General features: G+C 33.5%; 1 protein-coding gene across 5 annotated transcripts in view; it reads left to right on the top strand.

Moving 5' to 3' along the window:
* Csrnp3 (cysteine and serine rich nuclear protein 3) overlaps positions 1–20,182 on the top strand; it is a 188,922-nt gene that overhangs the window by 31,648 nt on the left and 137,092 nt on the right. For 3 of the 5 annotated variants that reach the window (XM_087199774.1, XM_004857599.4, XM_021238562.2), the window contains one exon: positions 519–604. The exons of the other annotated variants lie outside the window; for them this stretch is intronic. In XM_087199774.1, coding sequence (XP_087055900.1) covers positions 592–604 — 13 coding nt within the window. In that variant the 5' untranslated portion in view covers positions 519–591. Of the gene's footprint in view, positions 1–518; positions 605–20,182 lie in introns of those variants that run through there. 5 annotated transcript variants of the gene reach the window in all.

The raw sequence follows: 20,182 nt of genomic DNA on the forward strand, positions 1-20,182 counted from the left end.
CTCTATTTTAAAGAATTTTTTTTATTTTTCCAAAAGCCAAAGTTATCTTAAAACCTGAATATATAAACTTTTGATTTTAGAATTCATTTTACTTAAACAAATAAAAAAATTAGTTGTTACTTTATTTCAAAACCTACAAATTTTGGGTGATTTTTATTGAATTTTTGTGGGCCTTGAATATATGAATCTTCTGAGGGGTAAAACTTGCTTAAACTTGTGATATGAAGTGGATTCATTAAGTGGATACATCTTTAACTTCTCCATAAGAATATTTGTGGATTGAAAAATGGAAATAAATGAATTAAAATATGTAAATTATTCAAAATTTACTATATTATTTAGGATTTTTTCTTCACTAAAATATGTACAATGTCGGTAACTATTCCTATACACAATGCTATACTTACATCAAAGATTTCTATTGATTTTTTAAAATGTATTTATGTTTGTACCTTATAGTCATCTTTATTATTTGAAAATATAACTTCTTATAACACTGAAACATATCTCTTTTTTAGGAAAAAATGAGATATCAACAAACTGAAAAAATGTTTTCAGAAGTGTAGAGTCTTCAGGAAAATACTGGAGTTCATGAGATCTCAAGGTTAGCAATTCATACATTATTATTTTCACAATACTGAGTTATAAACATTCCAAATTGTTATTGCTAATACATAATTGGATAATGAGAAAATATTCTTGCTTAAAATACCTGCTTTCAACTAAATACCTTTAAGATCTTTAAAAATTGATTCATATAATAACTGTACTATTTCCATGAGGTATAGTTAAAAGAAAATATTGTTTTAAAAGAAAGCAATGTGTTTTTCAACATTCTCTTTTTAATGGTAGCACTATTAACATAAAAATAAATATTAGGCATCACAAAAATTTTTCTCTCTCATTTGTTAAAGTATGTAAACCTACTTAGTGAAATTTTTATTTGTTTTGTGTATTTGGCTACAATATATACACCTATACACATAAAGTTTAGTAGGATAGCTGATGAATAATCCTAAAGTTCCTTGACTCCCATTTTCTGCCTTTCCTAAGTACAAAGAAATAGTCTTAAGTTTGGAAAATACGACATCCAGAAAATGACCATTTATTTAAACGAAGAAGATATTGAGGATTTTTTCTAAATTGTTTATATTTATAAGACTGGAAAAAAATAAGCCTATCCATTATTACATAGCATATTATAACAACTAATCTAAATATTCACTTAGAAATTACAATTACAATGTTGATTAAAATGATTCATTCAAGGGGATAGCTTGAGAAATTGGATGATTTCTGAGTCATTAATACCATCCAATGTTATATATTCATAATTTTAAATGATAAATTATTGGTGATGTCTTATTTTTACTTTGTCAGGCTTATCCTCAGTCTCTACTGTTTTTGCTTATATATTTAGAGATTTATTTATTTATTTAAAGCTCACCATATGCAAGGGAATGAGGTCTTTGATTGCTTCAAAATTGGCATGATATGGTTCTTGTCCTCAAAAATTGCCCAGCAAATATGCTATCCTCCAATAATTTCATTATTACCTCAAACAACACATAATTTAAAAGAAAAACTAGTTTTATAAAAACATGTAATGAATTCTAAAGACCCAAGGAAGTTATCTGAGGATTATTCATATTTTCACTTTATGTCTTTTATTAGCCTGAAAAACTGAGTTTACACTAATGATCTTGGTCCATTACAACCTACACCCAACTGACTTTTTTTTTTAATAAAAAAAAAGTGACTCTTCAAGTACACCACGAGTAATATGAGATTTTGAGAAACAAAAGTCTTTTTGCAACAGCTACAGATTTAATGTGGAAAATAGGTGTGCAGATAAACATGAAAATAACGAAGGTAGTACTGCTTCCTTCCTTTATTTTAAACTCAGTATATTTAGTTACTTTATAATACTCACCAGAGAACTGAATTATTTCCCCAATTACCTAGAAAGGTTTGTGGGTTCAAAAATGTTCACATGGTATGAACTCCTAATGGATCATATGCAAATAGTAGCTGGGTGAGTAAAGAAATCTGGAACAGAGTAAGAGTCCAGTCCGCTTAAGTGGAGTTGTACAGCACTCTACTTCTTACAAAAGTTTTTTAAAAAAGGTAATACCTTAAGAAATTAAAGCAAGTCAAGTAATTAAAAATTATAAACTTTTTTGAAAAGTGAATGAAGATACCAGATGCCTCATTGTGCCAGTAGAAAAGTACTTCAATTCATTTCTAAGAACCATAACTATTCAATAAATAAGTATCAAATGCCTGTTTTATGAACAGGAGCAAAAGTAGAACAGCAATAAAAAAAGTATACCAATGTCTTTGCTTCAGTGGAAATACAAGCTAGTGTTAGGTAATATGAAGGTAATAAATAACAAAGTCACTTATGTGTAAAGTTTGATTTTAAATGTCATGCAGAAAAAGATAAAAGGAAAGGAAATATAGAGTGTAAGAACAAATTGGGTTTTTAAAGAAGCCTAATGATTTAGTACAGCATGATTTATAGAAAAGAAGTAATTACTATCTGTAGTACCAACTAAAAATAAGTGTGCTAAAATACAACACCTGATGGTAAGTTTAAATTATCGTTAGTCAAGGTAAATTTGTTAATATATGCAAATGACTAGTATGTGTTTTCCACTATTTCACTGGAAAAAAATACTGTTTTAAAAGAGTGAAATGTCACATATCCATAAGAAATATATAATTGGATACAAACCAACCTATGCACTTACAAAAGAGATAAAGAGTATAACTTTTTATCTTTTTATAGTAGACAATCACCCAATTTTCTTTTTCCGGTTTGGAGGAATGGACCCATGCTTTCTAGGCAATTGGTTTACCACTAAGCTATGTCTCCACAATCCATTTTTAATTGAATAACATATTACAAAACCTTTAAAAAAGTTAAAGATCTCCATGTATTATTATTATTTTAGGAAAGCACAGAGAATCAAGGTTGAAAATAGTGGTGAATTACTTAAATACCACCTCCTTCACATAAATTTTTCAATATGTCTCCCTATGTGCATTTTCTGTATTAGAAAAAGTACAGAGTTAAAAAATTAAATTGACCTATTTGTGTTCATCAACAAATGAGGTGCTTTTTGTTGGTGATCTGGTTGATGTCATGTTTGGTGCTGAGTACAGGAGTACAGAGGTGTTTAAGGTCCAGATATTCCTGCACTTTTTTATTTGTGCATTATTACATTCATTGTATGGAGTTGGTACATGTACATAACACAGGTTAATTCTTTCCACCTCCCTTCCCCTCCCTTTCTTCCCACACCATTCTATCGGCTGGTCCTCTTTTCTTTTGCAAGAGATCTTTCTCCCTATTTCCTATTATCTATTTTTTATTTTGCTCTTTATTTATACTTTGGTTACTCATATAAAAGAAACCATGCAATGTTTTTTTCTTTTTTTTGGTACTGAGGATCGAACTCGGGTCCTTGAGCTTGTGAGGCAAGCTGCGGAACCACTGAGCTAAATCCCCAGCCCAAACCATGCAATATTTGAGCTGATGTGTTTGATTTATTTTAATTACCATTATAGTCTCCGGTTGCATACATTTTCCTTCAGATGACTCAAATTTATCCTTCTTTATAAACCATAGAGTACTGCCCAACTGTTTAATTTTTATTATTATTAATTTTATTGGTACATTTTAGGTATGCACTATAATGACATTCATCATTGGAAATTTGCACCTTTACATAATCTCTCTTGGTTCTTATATTTTCCCCATTCCCCTACCCTTCCCTCAACCCCTCCATCCCTCCCTATTTACAAAGATTTTGCTTCCATTTTTTCATTTTCTCATATTAATCCAGTCACTGTTTTCCATTCCCCTACCCTTCCCCTTTGCCTCTTTTCTTCCTATTTCACATTATCTATTATACCTTTTAGTTCTCATTTACACTTTAAGTTTCTCACACTAGAAAAAGTATTCAGTATTTACTCATGTGTGTCCTATTTATTTCATTTAAGATTATTACCTCAATATGCATCCATTTAGCTATAAATTTCTCTAATTTCTCATTTTTATGGCTTAGTAGTACTCCATTTTATAAAAAAACCCTACATTTTCCTTATCCAGTCTCCAGCTGATGGACAGTTGGGCTGCTTCCAAGTTTTAACTATTACAAATTGTGCTGCTATGAACATGGGTACACATACATCACTGTGGTATGATTCTTTTAATTCTTTGGGGAAGATCCCCAGCAGAGGAATAGCTGGATCAAATGGGACTTCCAGTCCTAGTTCTTTGAGTTACCTCCATACTGATTTCCACAGTGGTTGCATCAGTTTGCACTCCCACCAGCTGTGGAGCAGTGTTCCTCTTTCCCCACAACCCCACCAGCATGTAATTGGTTGTTTTCATGATAGCAGTCATTCTTTCTGGGGTGAGGTAGAATCTCAGCCTTGTTTGCATTTGCATCTCTCAAACGACCCCTGATGTTGAACATTTTTCACATTCTTCTTTGTTATCTCTACTTTTTTGTCTGAGAAATGTCTGTTCATTTCAGATGCCCATTTTTGGATTAGATCTTTAAATTTGGGAGGTCTTTTTTTTAAGTTCTTTATAGATTCGAGATAGTAGACTTTTGTCTGAGGAACAGCAGGTGAAAATTTTTCCCACATTATAGGTTGTCTCTTCACTCTGATGGTTTCTCTTGCTGTGCAGAAGCGTTTTAATAAGAAGAGATCCCACTTGTTGATTGTTTGTGCTAGTTCACAGGCAATTTAGGTTTCGTTCATAAAATCTTTTCCAAACCAGTGTCTTCAGGAGTTCTACCTAACCTCTGTTGCAGCCAGTTCAGAGTTTCTGTTTTAATATTTAGATCTTTAATCCATTTTGTTGGGGGTTTTTTGTTTTTTTTGGTACCGGGGATAGAACTCAGGACCCTGCGCTTGCAAGGCAGGTGCCGGAACCACTGAGCTAAATCCCCAGCTTATCCATTTTGATTTTAGTTTAGTGCATGGTGAGAGATATAGGTCTAGTTTTAACCTTTGGCAAGTTGAAACCCAATTTTTCCAGCACCATTTATTAAAGAGGCTATCTTTCCTCCAGTGAGAGTGTCTGGCTCCTTTGTTGAAGATGAGGTGGCTGAGTATGTCTGGAGTTGTTTCTGGATCTTCTAATCTGTTCCACTGGTCCTCAGGTCTGTTTCTTTGTCAGTACCATGCTGTTTATATCACAGTAGCTTTGTAGTATAGTTTCAAGATGGGGGTTGTGATACCCCCTGCCATGTCTCTGTTGCTTAGAATTGCTTTTGCTATTCTAGGTCTCTTCTTGTTCCAAATGAATTTTTGGATTGTTTTCACAAGGTCTGTGAAGTATGCTGCTGGGATTTCAATTGGGACTGAATTGAATCTATATAGAAGTTTTGGAAGTATGGCCATTTTCACTATGTTGATTCTTCCTTCCCAGGAGCAAGGGATATCTTTCCATTTTCTGATATCATCTTCAATCTCTCTTTTCAGAATGCAATAATTTTCAGAGAAGAGGTCTTTGATTTCTTTTGTTAGGTTGATTCCTAGGTATTTTAGTTTTTTGGACGCTATTGTGAAAGGAATTATTTGCTCTATTTCTCTCTCAGTGAGTCTGTTGTTCATGTAGAGGAAAGCTATTGATTTTTGTGTACTGACCTTGTATCCAGCTACTTGACTGAATTTGGTTATTAAGTCTAGAAGACTTTTGGTGGAGTTCTTGGGGTCTTCTATATAGAGTATCATGTCATCTGCAAATAATGACAGTTTGACTTCTTCATTTCCTATCTTTACACCTTTTATTTCTTTCTCTTGACTAATTGCAGTGGCTAATGTTTCCGAGAATATACTGAACAGGAGTGGTGATAGTGGACATCCTTGTCTTGTTCTTGATTTTAGTGTGAAGGATTTTAGTTTCTGATGATTTAATATGATATTGGCTGTTGGTCTTTCATGGTTTTTCTTTATCAGATGGAGGTAGAGACCATCTATTCCAATTTTTTATAGGGATTTTATCATAAATGCATATTGGATTTTGTCAAATGCTTTTTCTGCATCTATTGAGATGATCATATGGTTTTTTTCCTTGGCTCTATTGATATAATGTATTACATTTATTGCTTTGCAATATTGGGGTATTGCAAAAGGTATGTTGAACCATCCCTGCATCCCTGGGATAAATCCCATTTGTTCAGGGTGTTTGATCTTCTTGATTATCTTCTGCATTCTATTTGCCAGTATTTTATTAAGGATTTTTGCATCTATGTTCATTAGTGAGATTGTCCTATACTTCTCTTTTTTCGGTTGGGTTTTTCTCTGCTTTGGGGATCAAGGTTACGCTAGCTTCCAGGAATGAATTCGGGAGTATTGCTTCCCTTTCAATTACAGTGAAGGGTTTGAACAGTAGTAGCAGTAGTTCCTCTCTAAATGTCTTGCGGAATTCAGCAGTGAAGCCATCAGGACCCAGGCTTTTCTTAATTGGTAAGTTTTTAATTACATTTTCAATTTCACTGATTGATATTGGGTTGTTTAGAATTTTTAGGTCTTCTTCATTCAACTTTGATAATTCTTAAGTACCTAGGAATCTGTCCATTTCTTCTGTGCTTTCCATCTTATTGGTGTATAGGTTGTCAAAGTACATATTGATGATCCTCTGGATTTCTGCTGGGTGCATTGTAATTTCATCCTTTTCATTCCTAGTTGCATGGATTTGGGCCTTTTCTTTCCTTTTTCTGATAAGCTTACCTTAGAGTTGTCAATTTTCTTTATTCTTGCAAAGAACCAACTCTTCTCTTCTTTGATTTTTTTTCTATTGTTCTCTTAGTCTCCAATGCATTGATTTCTGCTCTGATCTTTATAATTTCCTCCTTTGTATGGTCTTTGGATTTGTCCTGCTCTTCTTTTTCTAGAAGCTTGAGATTCAGCATCAAGTTGTTTAATTGGGCTCACTCTGTTTTCCTAATATGAGTATTCACTGCTATGAATTTCCCTCATAAGACTCCTTTCATTGTGTCCCATGGATTCCGATGTGTTGTATTGGCATTGTCATTTAATTGTAGGAACTGTCTGATTTCTTCTTCAATTTCCTCTATGACCCATTGGTTATTCAGAATTGTGTTGTTCAATTTCCATGTGTTTATGAAATTCTTGCAGTTTCTTTTCCTATTGATCTCCAATTTCATCACACTGTGGTCTGATAGTATGCAGGGGATAACTTCAATTCCTTTGTACTTACTTAAACGTGTTCTGTGAGCGAGTATGTGGTCTGTTTTGGAGAATAACATGTGAAGCTGAAAAGAATGTGTATTCTGATTTTGCAGGGTGTAACACTCTGTAAACATCTGTTAAGTTCATTTGTTCAAGAGTTTGAGTTCTAGTATTTCATTTCTTGGGTTTTTTTTTTTTTTTTTTTGGTACTGGGAATCGAGCTCAGGACCTTGCACTTGTGAGGCAGGTGGCAGAACTACTAAGCTAAATCCCCAGCCCTAGTATTTCATTGCTTATTTTTTGTTTAGTTGATCTATCTATTTGTTACAGTGGAGTATTGAGGTCCCCCACTACTATTGTATTAGTGCTTATTTGATTTTTCATGTCGGTTATTAATTGTTTTATATAGTGGGGTATACTAGTGCTTGGTGCATATATGTTTATGATTGTCGTCTCTTCCTCTTGGATTGCTTCCTTTACAAGGATGTAACATCCTTCTTTGTCTTTCTTAATCAGTGTTGGTCACTTGATCTGCAAAGAAGATAGCTACTCCTGCCTTTTTTTGGTTTCCTCTTGCATGAAGTATTGTTTTCCACCCTTTAACTTTCAGTCTATGAGTTTCTTTTTGAATTAAGTGTATTTCCTGTATGCAGCATATTGTTGGATCTTGCTTCTTGACCCATTCTGCCAGTCTATTTCTTTTGATTGGTGAATTGAGACCATTAACATTGATGGTTATAACCGATACATAATGACTAATCATTGTCATGACTTTTTCTTTTTCCTGGATTCTCCCCCTTTGTATTTAATTTCTTATTATGTCAAATGGATTCATTCTGCTGGGCTTTCTGGGGTTGTGATCCTCATTGTCTTTTCCTAGGATATTGTCTAAAATTTTTTGGACTGATTTTTTTGTATTTATGAAGTTCCTCAGGTGCTCTTTGTCATGAAAGTATCTTATTTCTCCATCAATTTTGAAAGATAGTTTTGCAGGGTACATCAAGGCTGTTTTCCTTTAGGGCTTGAAATATGTCACTCCATGCTCTTCTTGCCTTGAGGGTTTGCGTTGAGAAGTCTGCTGTGATTCTAATGGGCTTTCCTTTGTGTGTGATTTGTTTTTTTTTCTCTCACTGCTTGTAGAATTTTGTTCTTCTGTTGGGTTTCTGGAATCTTAACTATTATATGCCTACGTGTAGATTTTTTTTTTCATCAAGGTTGGTTGGAGTCCTATATGCCTCACTTATGTGTATGTCAAGTTCTTCTCCCCTGCTTGGGAAGTTTTCTGCCATCACTTCTGTGAACAGTTTTTTTTTTTTTTTTATGTCATCTGCACTCTCTCCTGTTCCTTCATTGGCTCCAATCAGTCTATGTTATTCTTCTTTGCATCGTCTAGCAGCTGCTGGATTGATTTCTTGTGGTCCCTTATTATTTTAAAGAAATTTTTCTTTTCCTTGTCACTAATTGCAAACTTATCTTCTATATCTGAAGTTCTGTCCTCACATTGGCTCATTCTGCTGTGTAAACTTTCAATGGAGTTTTTAATCTCTTGGAAATCTGTTTGCATCTGTTTTATGGGTTCCATTTGTTTTCTATCTTGGGATTCCATCATGTTTCTCAGCTCCTCTTTTTTTATCTGTGTCCACTTTAGATTTATTAATCATGTCTTGCCCTATGGGCACAATCTCTGCAGTTATCTGATAAATTATTTCTGATTTTATTTTCTCCAGATCCTCTTTTGTTGCTAGTTCATGGAGTCTAGGTGGTTGAGTATCAGATTTTTCCATCTCATTTCCCTTTGGGGTTGCTGTAGGTGATCTGGGAGTCTGGTTTTGTGACTTGTTTAAATGTGTTCTCTGTTCAGCAGGGGAAGGGGAGGGATGTGTGTTGCTGGAGCCTGCAGAGCTCACCTCCTTGGTGCTAGTGGCAGTGGTACTGTGACCTGGAAGGTTCACCTCTTCTGCACTGGCAGCAGCTCTTCTCCTCCTCCCCAATTTTTGTAATCCATCTAAACTATAGATGAACCTATCAGACAAATTGTTGTTACTGATGTTATTGGATAGTGTTGACTTTACTAGTTGTAGTTGAAAGGGTCAGTCAATTTCATTATGTAAGAAAAAGTAGCTGTGTCAATTTATTTTTACTGAGGCCAGGGATTTAGTGCAGTGGCACTGAACCTGCTTTGAAAGCGCAAGGTCCTGAGTTCAATCCCCGGTACTGGAAAAAAAATTATTTTCATTGATGGTAAGTCCATATAAAGTGAATATTTGACCATCCAATTAAACAAAACAGAATTTGAATTAAAAAGTCTCAAATCCTTTTATGTATTGTAATGCTCTCAAGTATTTCAAAAGGTAGATATTGTGAAAGTATATATTATCTAAAAAATACTAATTCAATAGTGAAGTTTCAAAAGAAGCAAAATAAAGGTCATGTTTGTTTGGAGGTTATATTTTAATTCAACCAAAGCAGAGAGGGCTTATTACATATTTAACTGGGGAGAGAATTAATGGCCAACTCCTTGAGACTGACCACAAAGAAGAAATGGGTGTTGTGTTTTGAGAAACCCAAGGGAGGTGGGGACTTAAGGCAGAAGAAGGCTGGTAGGTCACAGAGAAAACAAATGTTTCTCATATGTCACTGTATTATGTATTGATTCCTTACAAACCAATATTGTTTTTCTATATTCATCCTAAAACTCCCTGAAGAGCTAAAATGTCTTTTAAGAATATCTGAATCATGACTTTTTTTAAAGCAATTGTTTTCACTTAAATTCAGTTGATTTCATCCTCCTTAAATTTGCTTTATAAATTGCTACCCCAAGAATCATTTTCAAATTTGAGCCACAAATCCAGTTTGCCATGGTTGTTTCCAAATAAAGGCTTGCCCTCTCACTCACAAGCCAAGCCTGCACATAAATCTTTGAAGCTGGTGTCACCTGGCATGCTCCCCAACTTGGGTGGCTCTTCCTGATCTGCATCTATCTTCAGTGGTTCTCCAAACAGATTCATAGCATTTTAATTCTTCTGTCGTTCCTAGAAATAAATAATTAATCTAATTAAGTTTCTCGACTGAAGCACTATTGACATTTTGGTCCATATAATTCTTTTTTGGAGAGGGACTAGCACTCTTCTTTGTATTGTAGAACATTTAGCAACATCTCTGGCACCAGATGCTAGTAGTGTCTCACCTTACAGTTGTGACATGCAAAAATATCTTCAAACATTGCCCACAGTTTCCACAAATCAAAATTATTCTGAGCTGAAATCACTGCTTAAGCCCTAGCCTCTGCAACCTTATTAAACTTGCAGTCTGTATCAAGTAGCAAACCTCTCAACTACCTCCCGCATCATATTTTCAATTAAAATGGCTTAAGAGAGACATTTTAAATACTAATGTTTCTTGCTTAAAGGAAACATGTCTCTGTTTGAATATCTACATACTTTAAATTTTTCTTTACTTGCTTATACCTGGACTTGTATCTAAAACTCATCTTACAAAATATTACGACTGTGTATAAACCAGTTGGTAAAATTAGGATAAAAAGGAAGTAGAGTAGAAACACAAGATTCAGTTAAGAGTTAGGTTACAAATATAATAAACCCTTTTATTCATTTCTTTTTCTTAGACTTCAGTGAAACTTCTAGCAACTTTGAACTTCCCTATTCTCTCTAGTTCTTCCTTGAGATTTTACAAAGAGCTCAGCAGCCTACTGCACTGTTCTACAGCTTGTTCTTTTCTATACAGAACATATGACTGAATTCAAGCTGTAGTGAATCTTCTCTTTCTATCCAGGCTTATGAGTGCAAAAAGAGCACATTATACAACTCTGAGGATTTACGGTTTTTTAACCTGCATTAGTCCCTCAATAGCATTCAGTAATCCTTCCACTCTGACTGTGGTCAGTTGCTATTTCAAAAGTTTATCGCTCCACTCAAGCCACACAATCCCCCCCTTCACTCTTAGTGCACCTGCTATTTTAACAAGAAAATTGAGGTCACTCTGTGAAAACTACTTGTGAATCCTTGCAATTCCTTCCAGAATTAAATGGCTAACTCTATAAACATTCTTACTTTTCATTTCCTCCAATCTCAAAGAAGGATCAGGAATCCTTCCTGCTATTCAAGCAAAGACTGTGTTTGATTTTATTCATCTCACCAGAGGCTGAGACCTTTTGCCATTAATTATCTCCTTTGTCCTTCATCTTTTGCATTTTCTTTTTTGCTTATTTTTTCCCTTCAGCCTATATATGTTCTTCACACTCTTATCCACAAAATTAAATCAACAAATGAGCCAGCAAACAAAAACAAACTGATTTCTCTTTGTTGGCCTCCCTTCCACCTCCATCCAGTCTCTCTCTTCCCAGCTCATTCAAACACTCCCTACCAGCACTCTACATTCATTATTTCCAATTTCTAAGAGTCACTCACTCCTCAGCACAGTTTGATCTGATTTCTAACCCCATTTAACTGAGCATGCTCTCTCTACAGTATGGATGACCTGCATTCCTTATCTTGACTGGCTCTCTCAAGGGTATTTGATATGGTTAACTACATTTTTCTTTCACTCTCTGGTCTGTTGTTAAACATATTTTTCTCATTTTCCCTGACATCTTATGGACTTTTTGTGGAGGCTCCTTTCACAGACTCTTTCTTGGTCTTTCCATCCTGAAAGTCACAAATTCAAATACCAGTAAGTGGCTATAGCTAATATATATGAGTGAAGTTGTTAATGGAAAACAGTAAACACTGTAGAGGTCAAAGAACACGTCCACAAAAGTCCTTGATATTGTATTCCTACCCAGATGATAGTGCTGTCCGGAGATCCATTCTCAGCCTGTTGCTCTGCTGTTCTCACTGCTTGCCCTGATCAAGCAAAGCTACTCTTATGACTTTGTTAATGATGTAAGCAACTCTAACCCTCCTCTTTTGTTAAGCTACAGGACTGTATGGTAGGCATACATGCCTATGGGATATCAATGCCTAATAAGGACACAGAAAATCATTAAAACAATGAAATAAAGAACCCCAAAGAGCAGTGTCTCTCTCTCTCTCTCCCTCCATATATGTATATGGAGATATAGATGGAGATATCTCTATATATGGATATATATATATATATATATATGGAGAGAGAGTCATAAAGTGCAACAAAACAATAATCATGTCATTGAAGAGGGCCTCCAAGTTTATTAACAAACCATGTACACATAATATATTTGTTGCTGATAAAGAGGAGACAACCTAGGGGGAAAAAGAAAGTATTATGGCTTACCAAGTATCTCATCGAACAATTCTTTAACCACTCAGAGAAAAATAAGATTTATCAGTATAGCACAAAATATTAAAGTAAATTGTAAACATTTAAAATATTAAAGATATTTTAAATCATTTCAAAATATTAAAGGCAATTTAAATTATTTCAAAATATTACTAAATGTTGAATAAATACAATAGCTTACAGATATTCATGTGGTCTTTGCCTAGCAGAGCATTTAAGCAACACAAGAACACAAAGAAGAATAAAAAGACACATACATTTTAAAATTTAAAAACAGTAAAATGTACTCTTCTTGGTTTATGGTTCTGCAAGATTGGCAATTGGATAGAGTTATGTATTTACCCTACATTCAAGTACAGACCAGTTCCGTCACTCAACATTCCTCTGAGTCACACCTCATCAAATTCTCCGCACCTTAATCTCTGGCAACTAGTCTGTTCTAGATCACTATTATTTTGCCTTTTGCAGAATGTCTTATAAAAATGCAGTTCTTTATATCTACTTCTTTCAGTAATATAATGCATTTGAGATTAATTCATGCTGTTTCATAGATATATGATATAGATATATGAAATCATAGATATATGATATAGTCAGCTATTTATTATGGATAAGTCATGTCCATTGTATAGGTATATCAGTTTGGTTATGCATTCACCTATTGAAATTCACTTATTGAAGGACATGTGTGTGTTTGGTTGGATTTTTTTTCTTCAGTAGTGGGGATCAAACCTAGGAACTCATGCATGGTAGGAAAAGTGCTCCATCCCTGAGCTATTTCTCAAGATCACTGGGCTCTGCAGTGTTTATTGTTTTCTATTAGCCCAGTTTTGAATGAAGCTGTGATGTGTTGATATAGAAAATTCTGAGTTTTCATTTATTATGAGCAATACTCTAGGGAAATTGTGTGTCACATTGTAAGACACTACAAAAATGTTTTCCAGAATGACTTGTACCGTCCTCCATTTCCATGAGCAATATAGAAGCAGTCTCATTTTTCCACACTTTTACCAGCATTTGGTGTTCTAAGCTCTTTTTTTTTTTGGCCATTCTAATTAACAGAATGATTTTGTGTATCTTTAATGAATACTACTAGTATGAAATGTATTTTCTTAGGCTTATTAACATCTACATTCCCTCTTTCAAAAGAGTTCAAATATTTTGCCCAAATTTTATTACATTGTTTACTATTGGTGAGTTTTGGAATAAATTTTTTTCCTTAAATTTTTTAATTGGTAATTTTAGGTATACAATATGTTTACATTTATCATTGGGTGTAGGAAGAAAAGGTCCAAAGGGGTAAGGGTGGTGGGAGGGGAAAGGGAAACCAAAGAAAGGAAAGGAAAAATTATGAGAAAAGGAAAAAAAGGGCTTACAGGTAATGAGAATAATTTTTTTTAATGCTGGATAAAAGTCTTTAGGGCAAACAAAATGTATGTAATTTGCAAACATTTTTTTTCTCTGATTGTCACTTGTTTTGTTTTTTTATTTTCTAAGCTGCATTTTTTATATAGATAGAGTTCTTAACTTTGATGTAGTCATATTTAGCAAATATTTTCTTCCATTGATTGTTTTTGCTGTAGCTACAAACTTATAGCCTAACCCTAAGGTTACAAAGATTTTCAACCATATTGTCTTCTAATTTTGTTTTATATTTGGGCACAATATTTATTTTGAGGGGTTTTTTGTGTGAAAGACTGAAGCCCAATATTTTGGATACTGATATCCTAATGTTTCATCATCATTTGTTAAAAAGATTAGCCTTTCTCCATTAAACTGCCCTTACATCTAAGTAAAAAAAAAAAATCAATTAATCATTATGTATTGCTGTATTTCTGGCTTCTCCATTTTGCCCACTTTCTCATTATAGCACTATCTTTATTACCACAGTTCTATAGTAAATCTTAAAATCAGACAGCTTCATCTTTTTTATAAAATTGTGCTGGTATTCTAATACTTTTGAGTTAAAATTGTGTTGGTATTCTAATACTTTTGCCTTCCCATATAATTTTTAGAGTCAGTTTATTTATATCTATAAAAAGTCCTGCTGGGATTTTGATTGAAAAATTCTGTTGTGTATAATATGTATTACAGAATGTTCTCCATTTGATTTGAACAACATGTACTGCATATATGATACAAATAGCCAGTATTATTAAAACATAATTATTGGATCTTTTAAAAAATGAATCTTATCCATCTTATTGGCAAGGCTTTGTAAGAAGTTTTCAAAAAAAATAAGCCGTAGTTATTTTAATATTTAAAAAAAATAAAATCTTCATCATAACTAGTAATAAAAGGCACATGTTATGTAATGGTCATATAAGCATATAAAATGTTTTTACTTCCTACATCTTTGAATTAACTTACCTTGTCACCAAGTGCTTATGGCTTCAAGGTAAGAGAAATACAGTAAATACAAATATGAGAAGGGTCCGCTTCTGTGGGCAAGGTAGGAAGTTCCAAGGAGAGACTGGAAAGATATTCAGTAGATACCATATACCAACCACCCATCAATATAGATAGTCCTTAGTAAATTTGGCATAAGCAACTATATCAAATAAATGGAGAAGAAATCTATAGGAAGTTTTTGAAAATATGTTTAAAAAGTTAAGTGATATCTGTCCATCAGTTCCAGCTACTAATTTAGTCAGAGGTTTAAACTAGAGATAATTCTATTCAAATAATATTAATAAGTATATAGTGAATGACTCCCAAATTTTAAAAAATTATTGTTCCAGTTATCTATAATTCCAGACAAATGCAGAAAAAATATAAAGAAGAATGATATTTAGACATTGTATAAGGACAAATAAATGAATGGTAAAATATTTATCTTTCATATTTTATTGTATATATCTGAACATAATGTGAAATAATTGAAAAGGAATTAGTATTTTTAAAATAAAGTCTACATGAATCATAAATTTAAAAGCCTCTGCTGAATTTTTGTTTTACTTAGAAGCTGTAACAGGCCAATCTTTCTCTGGTTTCACTTTATTTTAAGCAGAAGTGATTATAATTAAGTTGTTTATTTAGATTTAAACCAAAAATAAGCATCCAGAAATTTGTGTTACTCTTGGAAAATTCTGTCCCACTCTTACAGATACAGTTCCTGAAAGGATGTTATTTTTTGTCTCACTTATAACTAATCTTCCAGAATCAAAAGAAATCAATATATAAAAAAGAAAAATTAAATTTAGGAAAAAATTAAAACTAGCAATTGGAAATTTATTTCAGGACACAAGAAAGCAAGAAAAGAAAGAAAAAGAAAAAGAATCTCTTAACTTTCAATTCTTTTTTCTTTAAAATGATTTTTCAAAGAAAATAATGCGACATATTTTAAATGTGAGTATTTAAGAAATGTTCCTCAACAGTTTTGATTTACAAACATCATTTAACTATTTCTTTCACACATCATGGGCTTTAACCTTTCTGTTAAATATTAATCAAAGCATTGAGAAAATAGGTGCTATTTTATGTGCAGGTATTTTTATTTTTTAGGTTTCTAAAAATAGCATAAATAACAATTATAAATACAAAAGTAGAATTAGAATGACATGACTGACTCATATCCAAACTCTACTAATTATCCTCATCCCCATCTCAGACAGACTGACTATTCTGCTGTGAAATTCAGTTTTGCATTCGTGATGTAGCCAGGGGAATTTCTTTCTTAGCCATTTCTCCTTGACAATCTTATAAGGTTAAATGATAAAGCAAAGGGCTCAAAGAGGCCAAACTGCTTCACGCTCATAGTATGTACTGTGTTGAAACTTCCAGAGGTTTACTGATGTAACAGGACTTGAGAAATGATAACAGAACCAATTTCCTCCATGGCCTTCCCCATTTCTCATAGACTAAAAGCAAGGGTAAGTATTTTGATAACCACTGTTATCAAAAGAACATAAGAGTTTTCTTTTTCTGTTCTTTTGTCCAACTAAAATAATGGATTTCTTTTTTTTTATTATTCTTTTCTTTTTTTTATTTTACTGGGTTAAATACAAATTCTAGCTGGATACTTTTATTTTTGGTACCGGGATCAAACTTGGTTCCTTGTGCTTGCGAGGCAGGCGGTGGAACCACTGAGCTAAATCCCCGGACCTGGATACTTTTTATATTAAGACAAGCAGTAGACTTCCATTTATTTACCTTTATTACCAACTGACATGAATAATAAAAATGAATAATAAGAATATTACAATAATGTAATATTTAAATTTGAAGTCTTAATACCAAGGTTAATAAGAGTTAGATGTGTCCAGTGCACAGTATTTACATGTATGGAAATATCATAATGAATTCCATTCACTTGTAAAATTAGCATGTCAAGAACAAACAAATTTCAAATGAATTAGGAAATTGTGTTCATGCATGGTCAAAATTCAAGACAATATATTTAACTATTTTTTACATAACTGTTAATGAAGATTTCAGCTGATAAAATCAATACAGCATACCATGAGTCTTGTCTAAGAGAGACTGAATTGCTCTCATAATTGTAAATTTTGAAAGAAAATAAAGTAAAAGTAATATGAGTATGTAAATTATTTCATCAAATTTATGTTGAATTCTTTAATGAATTATGTTCTTGCTTTATAAAATCAAAATTAAGGGACTGGCAACATAGTCATTGGTAGAACATTTGCCTAGTACATGCAAGGCCCTAGGTTTCATCCCTAGCTCAAAAAAGAAAAGTCAAAACTACCTGATTTCCTTTAAGACTAAGGCTAAAACCTGGCAGACTGAGAAATGAAGATATTTTGTTTGACCTTCATATATATTTTAAATTTAAATTGCTGAGTTTTTACTACCTGACATTTTCTTGCTCTGTGCTAATCCACATAAGAGATAAGATGGGATAAGTGTGTTTGAAATGAGGGGAAATATTTTGAGAGGAATTAATGATAATGTGCCTTTTACTGGAATAAAATTTTTTGTTTAAGCTTTCACTGTATGTTTTGATCATCTGTTAGATTTTGTCATCTGTGTGGCTCTGAAGTCATCTGAGTTTGTGATCTCTGCTTGAGAAAATTATTGTATAATTTTGTACACTTCTGGTGGACATGCACAGTTTTTATAATAATTGTGGAGACTATTTTATAATATTTATTAAAACATTTATTCCTTTGACTTTTATTCTCTAGTAATTCTATAGAAACACTCATATAGGGTCAAAAAGGATGTTCATTGACACATTTTTTTATTATCATATATTAATTGGTACATTTTAGGTATACAATACATTTACATTTATCACTGGGTGTTTGTACCTGAACAGGATGTATCTTGGTTCTTCTTTTTTCCCCCATTACCTATGTGCCCTTCACCCCCACCACCCTTCCCTATTTACATAGAATTTGTTTCCATTTTTTTTCTTTCTCATAATTTTTCCTTTCCCTTCTTCCCTTTCCGCTTCCCCTCCCGCCACCCCTACCCCTTTGGACCTTTTCCTATTTCAAATTATCAATTATTCGTTTTAATCATTTTCATCCTTATTTACACTTTCAGTTTCTCACACTAAAGATACTATTCGGTATTTATACATGTGTGTCCTATTTATTTCACTTAAGAGTATGACCTCAATATGCATCCCTTTAGCTATAAATGACTCTAGTTTCTCATTCTTTATGGCTGAGTAGTACTCCATTTTATAAAAAAAAAACACATCTTCTTTATCCAGTTTCCAGTTGATGGGCACTTGGGCTGTTTCCAAACCTTAGCTATTACAAACTGTGCCGCTATAAACATAGGTGCACATATATCGCTATGGTATGATTCTTTTAATTCTTTGGGGCAGATACTCAGTAGGGGACTAACTGGGTCAAATGGGACCTCTAGTCCTAGTTCTTTGAGGTATCTCTATACGGATTTCCACAGTGGTTGCACCAGTCTGCACTCCCATCAACAATGGAGAAGGGTTCCTTTCTCTTCACACCCCTGCCAGCATTTGTTATTTGTTGATTTCTTGATAGCAGCCATTCTTTATGGGATGAGGTGGAATCGTAATGTTGTTTTCATCTGCATCTCTCGAATGACCAGTGATGTTGAACGTTTTTTCATATATTTATTTGCTGTTTTTACTTCTTTGTCTGAGAAATGTCTGTTCATTTTGGATGCCCACTTTTGAATTGGGTCTTTGAATTTGAGGGGGTCTGATTTTTTTCAGTTCTTTATATATTCTAGATAGTAGACCTTTGTCTGAGGTACAGCTGCTAAAAATTTCTTCCCCTATTGTAGGTTGTCTCTTAGCTCTGTTGGGTTTCTCTTGTAGTGTAGAAGCTTTTTAATAAGATGAGATCCCAGTTGTTGATTCTTTGTACTAGCTCCCGTGCTACTGAAGTTTTGTTCATAAAGTCTTTTCCTATGCCAATGTCATTGAGAGTTCTACCTAACTTATCTTTCAGCAAGTTTACTGTTTCTGTCTGATATTTAGCTCTTTAATCCACTTCAATCTTAGTTTAGTGCACAGTGATAGGTATGGTTCTAGTTTTAATCTTTGGCAGGTTGAAATTCAGTTTTCCCAACACCATTTATTGAACAGGCTATCTTTCTCCAATGAGGGTGATTGGCTCCTTTGTCAAAGATGAGGTGGCTGAGTATGTCTGGAGTTGTTTCTGCATCTTCTAATCTATTCCACTGATCTTCAGGTTTGTTTCTTTGCCAGGACCATGCTGTTTTTATCACAGTAGCTTTGTAGTATAGTTTCAAGTTGGGGATTGTGATACCCCCAGCCATGTTTCTGTTGGCTAGAATTGCTTTTGCTATTCTAGGTTTCTTCTGCTTCCAAATGAATTTTTGAATTGTTTTCTCTAGCTCTGTGAAGTATATTGTTGGAATTTCAATCGGTATTGCATTAAATCTATATAGTAGTTTTGGAAGTATAGCCATTTTCACTATATTGAGTCTTCCTAACCAGGAACAAGGGATATCTTTCCATTTTCTTATATCCTCTTCGATCTGCTTCTTCAAAGTGCTGTAGTTTTCAGTGTAGAGGTCTTTTGCTTCCTTTGTTAGGTTGATTCCTAGATATTTCATTTTTTTAGATGCTATTGTAAAAGGAATTATTTCCCAAATTTCTCTCTCAATGGGTCTGCTACTTGCGAATAAGAAGGCTATTGTTATTTGAGTGTTGACCTTGTATCTAGCTACTCTACTGAATCTGTCAATTAGGTCTAGAAGACTTTTGACTGAGTTTTTTGGGTCTTCTATGTAAAGTATCATATCATCAGCAAATAATGACAGTTTCACTTCTTCCTTTCCTATCTTTATTCCTTTTATTTCTTTCTCTTGTCTAATTGCTATGGCTAATGTTTCCAGAACAATATTGAACGGGAGCAGTGATTGTGGGCATCCTTGTCTTGTTCCTGATTTTAGCATGAAAGTTTTCAGTTTTTGACCATTCAGTATGATGTTGGCTGTTGGTTTTTCATAGATAGCCTTAAGTAGGTTGAGATAAAGACCTTCTATTCAAATTTTCTGTAGTGTTTTTATCATGAATGGATGCTGGATTTTGTCAAATGCCTTTTCTGAATCTATTGAGATGATCATATGGTTTTTGTCCTTGACTCTGTTAATATAGTGTATTACATTTATTGATTTACGGATGTTGAAACATCCTTGCATCCCTGGGATAAATCTCACTTGGTCAGTGTGTATGATCTTCTTGATGACACTCTGTATTCTG

Source organism: Heterocephalus glaber, unplaced genomic scaffold, assembly GCF_053883595.1.
Source record: "Heterocephalus glaber isolate CG9 unplaced genomic scaffold, H.glaber_assembly_v1.0 deba00000347, whole genome shotgun sequence".
NCBI classification, from domain to species: domain Eukaryota; kingdom Metazoa; phylum Chordata; class Mammalia; order Rodentia; family Bathyergidae; genus Heterocephalus; species Heterocephalus glaber.